General features: G+C 40.1%; 1 protein-coding gene across 2 annotated transcripts in view; it reads left to right on the top strand.

Moving 5' to 3' along the window:
- Positions 1–12,304, top strand: part of GSTCD (glutathione S-transferase C-terminal domain containing) — a 55,233-nt gene that overhangs the window by 28,736 nt on the left and 14,193 nt on the right. For both annotated transcript variants that reach the window (XM_081876874.1, XM_081876875.1), the window contains exons 7-9: positions 8,740–8,855; positions 9,095–9,139; positions 11,034–11,162. In XM_081876874.1, the coding sequence (XP_081733000.1) occupies positions 8,740–8,855; positions 9,095–9,139; positions 11,034–11,162 (290 nt within the window). The remainder of the gene's footprint in view (positions 1–8,739; positions 8,856–9,094; positions 9,140–11,033; positions 11,163–12,304) is intronic.

Genomic DNA, 12,304 nt, shown 5'->3' with positions numbered 1-12,304 from the left:
GAGCAGGGAGGAGGAAGAGCGCATAGGCGTATGCAGATGGGAAGGCATGCCGTGTGTGTGTGTGTGTGTGTGTGTGTGTGTGTGTGTGAGAGAGAGAGAGAGAGAGAGAGAGAGAGAGAGAGAGAGAGAGATTGTACACTGGTTGGGAGAGAGGAGAAGCATCACCCAGAGATCTTTAGCCCAGCTGCTTTCAGAGGAGAGATCGAAAGAAGATTGTGTGCTGTTTGGGGGTGGGGAGAGAAGTGTCACCCAGAGATCCCCAGCCCAGCTGGTTTCAAGGAAGAGATCTAGAGATCGCACGCTGGTTGGGGGGGGGGAGGAGAAGCGTTGCCCACCCTGCACTCAGCCCTGCCCCCTCGGGGGAAGCAGCCAGCACCTGCACCATCAGGGGAAGTAGCCAGTGCCTGCCCACCCACCTCTGCCCCCTCGGGGGAAGCAGCCTGCCGCCCACCCTGCACACATCCCCGGGTGGTAGATCACTGCCAGTTTTTGATATTGGATTGTATTTCACAGCCTACTTGAAGTTGGACATGTCTGGCCTAGGGCTAGTCACTATCTTTGATAGAGGTACCTCATGGTGTTGTTGTGAGGGAGAGAGGAAGAAGCATGATGCCACCTTGACCTTGGAAGATGTAAGGAATTTAAGGTGATGAAGATGTAGACATTGTGTTATAGCAATAAAATATATGGTGGTAAGACAATTTCCTGCAGAGACAATGCCCCAGTGCTCATATAGTACATTGATCCTTCCTCTCCTCTTGCTGATACCACCCTGCTGTACAGCAGGAGGAAAAAATGGACAGGTGGACTTTTTGACAGCTGGGGCAGGACGTACCACTGGTGAAAAATTGCTTTTGCCCAGAGCAGCCCTATATATTAAATGTAATGGAGCATATTTCAAAGATCTCATGCCTCTTATTATTTATATTTGCACTCAGCCACATGATGGACGCCTAATGACATATATTCATTTGCAACATGGCTAGTATTTTAACCAACAAAACAGATATATAGAAAGGCATAAATATATTTAACCATTTAATATTTTTGTGAACACTTACTAATTTCTTTTCATCACAGAGCTTTAAGGCTCAGAGGACTTGGGCTGGTATTCAGTCTCTCAGTAGTGATGAAAAACTTTTCCCCCCTTTAATTTTCCACCCACATCTTGGTCTTTCTTTCGAAAGCCAATAAAGGGATTTAGGGCTGCTTTGGCATTTTATCTTCATAAACAGAATGAGTAGTGCTAAAGCCCACCCTGAAAAGACTGCTGAGTGCAAGAGTGCTAGTTGGTTTTTTGAAGTTGGATTAGGAGATAGCTAGGCTGGGAATACCTATAAATCACAATATTCTAAACTTGGAATCTCTAGGACGTGTTCTGATTTTTGTCTTTACTTTAACAGGATTAGCTGAGCTTGATATTTGTGTGACAGTGAGTTACCGTCTTTGGGAAAAGTTTGGGGTTGAGGGGTACATTTGTTTCAGAAAAGAAGGCTGCTTTTCTTTTACGCCAAGAAATCAGACATTCAGGAACCGAGGAGGCAATTAACTTATCCAAAAATGTTTTAATTTCTATTAATTCCATGTAACAACAATTCAGAAATGTTGCTGCCATTTCCCTGCCCCCTTTAGACAACTGAAGGGCAAATAGCTTTATCCTGAAGCTGAACTTTTAATATGATTTATTACAAAAGCAAATGAGGTAATTATTCCTAATTTACATTTCTTTGCACATTGTACATGACTTCATGTTAGGAGGCAGTATGAGAATTTATGTTAGTAAAGATAACATAAAAATGGTTGTTATTTTAAGTCGCAGCTATAAAGATTTAACCATTCTGGTTGTGAAGAAACTTTATTCTTGTTATTCATGGGCTAGTTTGATAGCAGCTGCAAAGAGCTATACAGGCAATGACCAATTTAGACGTGTCCTAGGGACGCGGGTGGCGCTGTGGGTTAAACCACAGAGCCTAGGACTTGCCGATCAGAAGGTCGGCGGTTCGAATCCCCGCAACAAGGTGAGCTCCCGTTGTTTGGTCCCTGCTCCTGCCAACCTAGGAGTTCGAAAGCACCTCAAAGTGCAAGTAGATAAATAGGTACTGCTCCAGCAGGAAGGTAAACGGCGTTTCCGTGCGCTGCTTTAGTTCACCAGAAGCGGCTTAGTCATGCTAGCCACATGACCCAGAAGCTGAACGCCGGCTCCCTCGGCCAATAAAGCGAGATGAGTGCCGCAACCCCAGAGTCGGCCACCACTGGAACTAATGGTCAGGGGCCCCTTTACCTTTAATGACATGCAGTTGCACATGCCTGCATACACAGCACTGAATCCAGAAATAGCCCCAAAATAAAGATGTCATGAACGGGCAGAGTGGACGGGGAAGGGGCAGAGCGGACTTACGTGCAGTCTGCCAACATAGGGGGGTGTCCAGAACGTAAGCTCTGCACAAAATGAAGATTGCCTGTAGTTTGTAAAGTACTGAAGGGAAGCGCTTTTTAATGGAGCCCCCTCGCCTCCAATTCAATATGAGTTCCACCCAAACTTCACAGTGTCTATCACATGATAAGATTGTTATGGTGTCTTCATTCCAGACCTTTCCCTGAAAATGTATCTATTAGTGGTAGATACTACAAGGAGACCTCACCAAATTCTTCATTGCTCCCTTGTGTCTGGAATATCTACAGAATCCTTTGGAATTATAGTTTCCTTGGGTGTCTGAGTACTGCACTTCATATTGCTATTAGGTGGCCTGGAAACCATATGTCCCTGGGCTTCTTAAACCCTGGGATACTGTCATGAAGCACAAAGGTGCAAAGAGCCCTGGGACTTTCAGATTCCTAGGCAGCTAAAGTCCCTACTAAATATTTAGTCATCCGGGAAAACTGTTTACCAGAGTCCTTGCTGTCTGGAATGCTGCCATTTCAGTATGCCAGTTATCTGAGGTGAACTGAGAAACCACCCAGAGGCCTGTGTGAGATATTCCCAGTTGTTGCATCACCACCAACACCAGTTAAGTACATTTTCACGGAAGAGACAAAGCAAGAGAGCTCATGGGATCAACAGTGGGACTTTGGGTTTATTGCTACCCATTTGATGCCATTGAGGATGCAGTGAATTTGAAATGTTGAATTTTTGTGTGTGTGTTGATGGTGAAACAGGTTGTATTCTGATTTCATTTTTAGCAGGGGAAATACCGCTTATTAGCTGAGCCCTTTCTGAATCAAACCAAAGAGGCTTTCCCATCATTCCATCCATAATAGGTGACTTACTTCTTGAATTACTTAATCTAGTGATAAACAGTAGAACAAGAAATCTTTAGTTAATAGGGTTTTACTAGATTTTAATATTCACATTTGTAAAAACCCCTATACAGTGGTACCTCAGGTTACATACGCTTCAGGATGAGAACAGAAATCGTGCTCCGGCGGCGCAGCAGCATCAGGAGGCCCCATTAGCTAAAGTGGTGCTTCAGGTTAAGAACAGTTTCAGGTTAAGTACGGACCTCCGGAACAAATTAAGTACTTAACCCGAGGTACCACTGTAGTTTAATTCAGATATCCTTTGCCCACCCCCCCAAGACAGGGGAAATTAAACATTGCATGTACTCTAGTAACCAAACCATCTTTGCATGTTAAATGAAAAACATGTGATGGATTTCTCAGTGACGTTTTCCTCTTTTTACTAATCAAAACCAGAAGAAAAGCAGTGGCATTATGGTATGGTGAATAGACTGAGCACACTTTGAATAAATATCCATTTCATGTTGTCAGAATAAATTAGCATACAATTGTAATGATGTGGAACTTCAGAACTAGATTATAAAAAATTGGCCACCACTAAACTAGATTTAAATTTGATGATAAGTGAGACTAAAGAAAATATAAAAATTTTTTGGAAGAAGTGCTAGATTATATTTGAATGAGTGGACATGAGATTCTAAACAAGTTGATAATTTGTTTGGAAAAAAATTTTAACGATGTAAATGGGAGCGGGAGACGTGAGGGAGTCCAAAGAAGTGTTGAAATTGTTGTAAAAGAAGTAAGATTGTTTATTATGTGTGCATTTATATTTAAAAACCTTAATAAATATTTATTAAAAAAAAAAAAGGAACTTCAGAACTACCTTCTGCCAAATTGGGGAATTGAAGTATCTGAAGCTCTCCTACCCATTGGTTATACAGGGTGCCTTTGGGTACTTATAGATGGGTCTTAATATTGCAAATGGGTTTCTGAGATTGCAAACATCCTCTTGGCAACAGTTGGGCGTTTTTTAACCATTGGATTTTTCATGGAAACGGTAAATTAGGATTAAGGGAGTTAAGATCTAGATGAAGACAATGTCATGTGGACAGTGTGAGAAACTTGCATGCTTGAGGAGTATCAATCCCACAATAATCTCACCTGCCTGGAAGCACCCTTTATCTCTGGATTGAAGCATTAGTAGCCTTTTACCTTGCATGGTGGTGGTTGTTTTCATTTTGTACATCAAAAATCACTAAAATATATTAACAAAGAAGAAACAAGCATGCCAGCACTTTGTAAAAGAAAGGAGGTCTGGAGGCTTCAACTAGGGTAGAACACAGTGACTACAGTGCCAAGTTCAGGGATTGGGTACTAAAATATAAGGCCCTATCGAGCTCAGGACCAAGTTGCTTGTAGGTCACTGGATTCCATAGGAGAGTTTCTCCTTGAAGTCCCCAAAATGCAGCAGGGCTTTCAATGTGGCTGCCCCTGTTCCATGGAATAGTTTTACTGCTGAGATGTCACGTGCTGTCTAGCACTTTCTGTATTTTCTGCAAACAAAGAATTATTTTGTTTCAGCAAGCTTTTCCAGAAAAATGAAAAGGTCCCTGCTTACGTTTTAAATCTATGGCAATTTGTTTTTGTATTTTTAACCATGATTTTTAGCTGTTTTATGATATGGCTGTAAATCATCTTGAGGCATACGTAAAAGGTGATTCATAAATTTATTATAATAATAGAAGAGATAAAATAGTGGGAAAGGAAGGCTAAATTATTTTTATCTTCAGAGATTTGGATACCTGCACATTTTTGCATATGAGAATAACTTTGTTGATTAATCATTTTATTTGTATGTCGCCTTTCCAAAGTTAAAACCATGCTCAAGGCAGCTTACAACATATAAAAACCACAAACATAACAAAAGTAGTCACACGCATATGTATTGTCCTACACATGCCTTTTCCATTATTTCCTGGAAAGGTCAAATGACTATGAAAACTTCCCTTGATGATTTATACAATATGAATCAGATTTCTCTTTTTAAGCCCTACTTTGCTTGCAGTTAAGAAGTCTATTTGGACAGCAAAACAAAGCAGGCTATACAAAAATCACAACCAGTGGGAACTTCAATAAAAGGACAGATTAACAAGAGGCTTGGAAATAATTAAAACTAGGTGTGCTTTTCCCTTCAGTACAGAATTTTATTAAACTTTTGTTGACATCTGATAAAATTAATACAAGTAAAGCAAGCTGCTAATGTTAATTTGAAATGCTTAATTTTATCTTAAAAATCCAAGAAGAAATTGGCTTTATTTTCTGATACCTTATATGATAAAAACCATTTTGCAGAGCTTACCTTAATGCAGAACAAATTAGTTAGCTATATTAGGTTGGGGGGTGGTACTATTTAGATTTTTTTAAAAAAAACAGCCATTATTGTGTTGTTCTGTCTTCAACAACTTTTAAACCAGCTTTTCAACTGTAGTGTGTGTCTAAAAGTGGAATCTTGTTGGCTGAAAATGAGAGAGATGGAGAAGGGCCTTTGTACTTTGTAGAACACAAAAGGCTGAAGTATCTGAAAGCCTTGTATTTTATGCTTGGAATCTTCCACAACCCCTGTTCAGGCATTCATTCAGCTTAGCTTCACATGGCCTCATCCTTCTTTTAATTTTGCCTCAGCCACAGCTCCTGAAGTGCCCTCAATGAGCTATATCAACTTAGGCCATAGGGTTCCCAAATAAAGTGAATGCAGCATAGTCCATTAGCATTTCCCATGGAATTAGCATGTTGCCAGGCAGGGGCAAGTCTGCTGCCAAATACAAAAGCCCTGAAAAAGCCAGAAGGAGGAGAGCATTTACCTCAAGCATCTCAAGAGATGTTGGGGGTTGAACCTGAAACCTTTTACCTGCAGAATAGATGCTGTGCCACTGAGCTATGGGAGTGTTAAAGCTTTGCTCATGAGATGACATGACTACAACAATGCAGAGAATTGGTTTCCTGTAACATCTGGCCGACCCCAGCCACACCAAACAATAATAGTAGCACTTGCCATGTTTTGTGACTGAAAAACTGCAGGTGTCCATTTCTCTGTGAAGTTGCAGTTCCCTCTGCAGTGAGTTTTTAAGCAGCTCCCTCACTGCAATTTATTGTCCAACGTTCTAAAAATGGCAGTGGTATTTAGACGGAGGTAATGAGATGTTTCATTTGCTTGGTCATAATATTTCATTTCTGATCCCCCTATAATAAGGCAATAGAATCACTTCCTGTGTTTTACCTGGTTGTGTGCATAATTTTGAAGAACAAAGCCAGCTGGGATATACTTTAAAGCCACAGTGACATTAATAACTCGGAGACATTTGTTGCTGTTCCTCTACGTCAAGTTAAATGTGTTTGGACCAAAAGTAATTACAGAAGAAGAAATATTTTGATCTTGGTGCATAAATTATTCCTAAAAAATGCACGGCTGGCTCTAATTCCCATGTTATAAGTTTCAGCTCCTGTTTATGGCTATTGTATAAATTGCTCTGAGACTGTGAAGGAAAATGTGGCATTTCAACAAATACTTAAACTTTTAATGAGACCTGTGCTTTGCAAGAAATCATAGCCACTTGCTGAACACCACCAAACATGGTATCAGTATCAGATTTCCACAAGCCTAGAAGTGGAAAGGAGAAAAAAACTACTTTCTAGAAGTATTATTGTTTACTACGGGTACTGCCATTGTTTTTAGCTTGTACCAATCCAATATAGTACAATTTCAATTTGATTGTTTTAAGATACGGTATGTCAGCTCAGCTGCTGCGAGAAAGGGAATGCAGTTTAAAAACAAATGTCATTGCCTATGACAAATAAGTAGTATACTTTATTACTAAAATATTGTTTTGCTTTATCCTTTTAAATCCAAAAGAGATATCCATTCTATATATGCTGGGGAGCTATTACACAAATTATACCTGTTCAGTAGTTCATTTGGGAGATAGACCATATGCTTGACAAGTAGAGCACCTCAGGTTGAATCCCTGGCCCTCTAGTTAAAAGGATAAGATAAGTAAGAAGACCTCTTTGCCTGAGACCATGGAGAGCTACTGTTATAAGCAGACCCGGCATGCCTTGCTTCCTGGGCTAGGCCTGCTCAACGTGGCTAGGATTGCTCATGCGAGATCTTGCAAGAACTGGGACAGCCCTGCAAGCTCTCTTGAATATCCCAAATTCCACATACTGAGTGGGCCTTGCTCCCCAAGCAAGGTGGAGAGCTTTTAAGCTTGCAATTAACAGGTGGTGTCACTGATTTCCAACAATACCTTCTTCCAGAGGGCCTTCTAACTCCCTAGAGCAGCTTTTCAAGGAATGCAAAGGGCATTATCAGAAAGGAGCTAGAAAAACTCTTGTATGACAGGAACCCAGCCCAAGCATCTCTGGATCCAAGCCATCATTTGCTGTGCCAGAGCACATGCAGCAGAGTGCTATGGAACAGGGACAATTTTTGATAGAAGACTTATTCCCTCATAATCAAGGACATGTGGAAACCCTTTTCACACCATACAGTTATCTGGAAAATGAATATTGGATGAGAGCATAGACATATGAAAGATTCCCCCATAGGAGGGGAAGTAGCTTCTGTTTCTCTTGTTACCCATGGAAACAAATGCATACTTATCTCTAGATGGCTGCAATGTCAATTGATGGCTCATATACGTGAAAAACCCCTTATAGATCAAATCCTTCTATATTGTATTGTTTTTATAATATTTGATTGGGAGCTGCCCAGAGTAGCTGGGGAAACCCAGCCAGATAGGTAGGGTATAAATAATAAATTATTATTGTTATATACGAATGCACTTGTGTGTTGTAGTATTAAATGTGGTTGTAGTTCCTCTGTTCTTCTTCTTCTTCACAACCTTGTTAGCACTTCATTGCTGGTCTCTCAACCTTCCATATAACAATATTCCTGGGGCTGTTATGGTGGTTGTTTTGTTCTATTGATATGGTATAATCAATGCATTCGTATTTATGTTCTTAAATGTCTTGTAAGTCACTTGGAGACCTCAGGGTAATAAGTGACTAATAACACAAGTAATAATAAATGATAAAAATGTATCACAAGCTCTTTGGGAACAGGCTCCTCCTCCTTTTCCTTGGCACCTACAACATAAAATCCTTGGCATTAGGACAAACTATAAATTCCACCTTTTTTTAATTCCACCTTCCTCTTGCAGCCCCCTGTACCCCCTTAAAATCTGCTCTGAAAGGTTTAGGGAACATGCTGGAGCAGCATGAGAAGTGGTGCAGAAACTGCAGGCAGGAGGGAATCAGTGTCAGTTGATTCCTGTATCCGGCAACCTCCATTGGATCTTGGCCCTTTCTGTGAATGGAAAAAGCCATTCAATATGTGGAGCTGCAAGTCTGTATCTAATCACTTACATTTAAAAGGAAATACTGTAAAAACCACATTTTTGCCATAAGCAATAGCAAATGTATATTCCTTGTTGTCATCCTTAGGAAAAATGTCCAGTGATCGCGCTTTTAGGAAACAGCAACAGCTCAACAATATGGTGGCCTTAGTGAAAAAGCTGGCTAAACCTGGAGATAAAATTGTGGATTTTTGCAGTGGTGGGGTAATGTATTTTATATGTTTGTTTGTTTGTTTGTTTGTTTGTTTGTTTGTTTGTTTGTAATCAAGTTCAGTCACAGTTGTTTTTGTATGTTTATAAGTCCACAGCACAAGAGTCCAAAACTCTGGAATTTGATCTGCTTTCAAAATCTCTTTCAATATTTTATTGGAATATTTTGTTGTCAAATGGATCAGCTCTTTGGGATCAAGGTTTATTTATGCACTTTCTTCTGCTTTGAACAGGGCCATGTTGGAATTGTTCTTGCTCACATACTTCCATCATGTCAGGTAAGGTTTCAGTAAAATGTAAATTCAGACTTTAATAATCTGGAATTTCAGATACACAATTAAATGCAGACTGTTTGTAAAATATGTGAAAGTGATAGAATTATCTAAATCAAACACCCACTCACCTTTTTCCCCCTGTGGTAGAATAAAGTACTTAATTTCCTGTTCTCATATTCTGAGTAAGATAAAGCACTGTTTTTCACTTCCAGCAATAAAATTAGCATGACTGAAGGCAACTTTAAAGTAAGAATAAAGGTAGCACAGGGACATCCTCACACCAGCTCTCCAAACTCTCAAATAGACACTCTAAAACATTTTTGCATGCAAAACATTTATTCTGCAACTAAGCTAAAGCCCTTGTTTGAGAACATGAACTTAATTCTTCCATTTCAATGCAGTTAAGCAAGATCCTGCAAGGTGGAGGTGTGGCTTATGAGAGGCTCCTGGTGGACAAGCAGGAGGTGGGGTTTGTGGCTTTCATTGTCTGACAGCCCCTTCCTTATTTTAGGTCCAATATAAAACCTTGCATCTCAAACTGTGGCTAATTTGGGGTAGTTTTTCATTTCTGGGCTTAGTAACAGAGAAAACCATCAACACCCCCCCCCCAAAAAAAGAGTGAGCAATCCTATCACAGTTTAAACAAACAAACTGTAAAAACTCAATTGGAAATCACAATCAAAAGCCCAGATTGGCAAACTGTGCTTTTCCCCATTCTTCTTAGAAGGATTTTATATGAGAAATCCCCTGATGCAGTTACTGGCTGATAGAGAAATGCCCAGATGCAGTTACTGGCTGATAAACTATAGAAGCGGGATTTGTATGCTTCCCTAAGGAGCAACACATCTCCATATTAAGTCTCAAGGAGATTTTCTCTGGGAAATTTGAGTCTATCATGTTCAGGCCTACAAGTGAACCTGAAAAAGTTGGCCCTCTTCCAAATGCTTGAAAAATGAACCAGAGAGGTCTGTTCACAGATACCTTTGGGAACTGTTACTTCCACAGTTCTCCAAAATTGTGTTAACAGGGTCCAATTGCCACAAATGTGTTTGAAGAAACTAGATGTGACAGGCACCATGTGCTTTAATTTGAAAAAAAGGTAATTTTTTGTAATTTTTTCCTTTGTAAGAGCAAAGCCTGGCTACATATAGGATAGTTGCCATATGCAATATAACTAAATGCTCCCAGCCTATGGTCTTCTGCAGAGTAGCACTTACTCACAAGATGGGATACTAGATTCTGCGCAGTACCAGAAGAAGATACCTTTTCTTTCTCCCTTGATTAATTTATTTATAAAGCTATTTGTATACCACTGTGTCCTTAAAAAACTCCCAAAGGAGTTTACAGCAATAAAACAAAAAAAACAAAAACCCATACATTAAAAACCATAACAAGTTAAAAACAGACATCAACTAACCAATGTGGAAGGATGTATTCTTAATTGCCTGCATAGGTGTAGCACAATATAAAAGTTTCCGGCATGCATTTAAAAGTTGGCACACAAGTGCTGCCTGCTGAATCTCTCTTGGCAGAACCAGAATGTAATGTCCCTTTCACTGGGGCAACAGTGTTGCTGCATCAATGTCAGGCTTGGAAGCCCCTCTGATAGGTTAGCAACATGGAGGTACTTTGCATTATTCTTTGAAAGCAGGCCGTACAATCTTTCACTAAGAAAGCAGTGAAGTTTGCTTGGCATGCACAAAATCCTGTATAGTCTGGTTTGATTAAAGGATAGAGGCAAGTGAAGTCTGCTGTTATTAATGACTGGACAGATACATTTCTGTTTCAGAATACAACTCTATTGCCTGCCCCTGCCCCGCAAGTGCTTCAACATGCTCTTGCAACAATTTTTATTTCACCAAAAAGTTAACTAACTGTTATTTTGTGTAAAATATAGATCATATTGGTAGAAAATAAAGAGTTGTCGCTGACACGTGCTGAAGAAAGAAGTGGTGGGCTAGGATTAGACAACATTTGGTTCATCCAAGCAAATATGGACTATTTTAAAGGAACTTTTAATATAGGGGTAAGTGATTTTGAAAATATTTAGACTTTGCTGTTTTGTAATGTTAAAAAGAAAATACTGTCTTCATATATTGTCTTATCACTTATAACATATCACTTAATATTATGTAACCTCAACTTATTTTTCTATAAACCCTGCTATTGTATAAACTTGGGTTAACGGGAAATCAGAGTTTTGAGCTATTGCTAATTTGTTGATTCCCAACGGTTGTGCTGTGCACAAAATAAGGAATTCAAGTGTCCTCCATGCTGCCTTATAAGGCCAAATGAACATACAAGTTCAGAAAACAACTGAAGTTAATTAGTACAGTACTGAAATGGTGGCATGGCAAAGAGGAGGCAGGAGGATTTTATTTTACCTTATTGCAAGCAAATAGTAATAATGGAGCATTGAAGTTAGCTCTTGGAAGAGTGTGTTTAAAACCAGAACATAATTAGCTCTGTGAAATGTCAGCTTTCAATAATTATTACATTATTCAACACGAAGAAGTATGAAATGTCAGTAGAGATGATTTCTTAATAGTATAGTGACAGGAATAGTTGATACAAGTTCAGTTGATACACAAGGAGGCAAGAAGATACTAAGAGATGATGCAACCATAAGGCAGTCTGGTCCTTGAACATGCTTAAGGCTGTAATACAGTGGAGAGAAACTTTTTCCAGTGCAAGGGTGGTGTTTCCTTCTTGGCAGCCTCCTAGGGTCCCATGCCAAAGATGGGCAGGGCCTGAAGCAAAAGTGGGTAGAACAATGAATATACAGTCATACCTCATGTTACATTTGCTTCATGATACGTTTTTCAGGTTGCGTCCCGCGGCGACCCAGAAGTACTGGAAAGGGTTACTTCTGGGTTTTGCCACTCCTGCATGCGTAGTAGTGCTAAATCATGCTTTGCGCATGCACACAAGTGCCAAATTGCACCGCACACCTGCGCAGATACTGCGCTTCAGGTTGCGGGCTTTTCACATTGCAAACGGGCCTCCAGAATGGATCCCGTTTGCAACCAGAGGTACCACTGTAAATGTTACCTTTCAACACACACACACACACACACACACACCCTACTCTCTAGCCCAGGCATAGGCAAACTCGGCCCTCCAGATTTTTTGGGACTACAGTTCCCATCATCCCTGACCACTGGTCCT

The sequence above is a fragment of the Podarcis erhardii genome (genome assembly GCF_964252035.2).
Source record: "Podarcis erhardii genome assembly, chromosome: 9".
Lineage (NCBI taxonomy): Eukaryota > Metazoa > Chordata > Lepidosauria > Squamata > Lacertidae > Podarcis > Podarcis erhardii.
The sequence above is the reverse complement of the archived record's forward strand: the minus strand, read 5'-3'. Positions and strand labels throughout refer to the sequence as shown.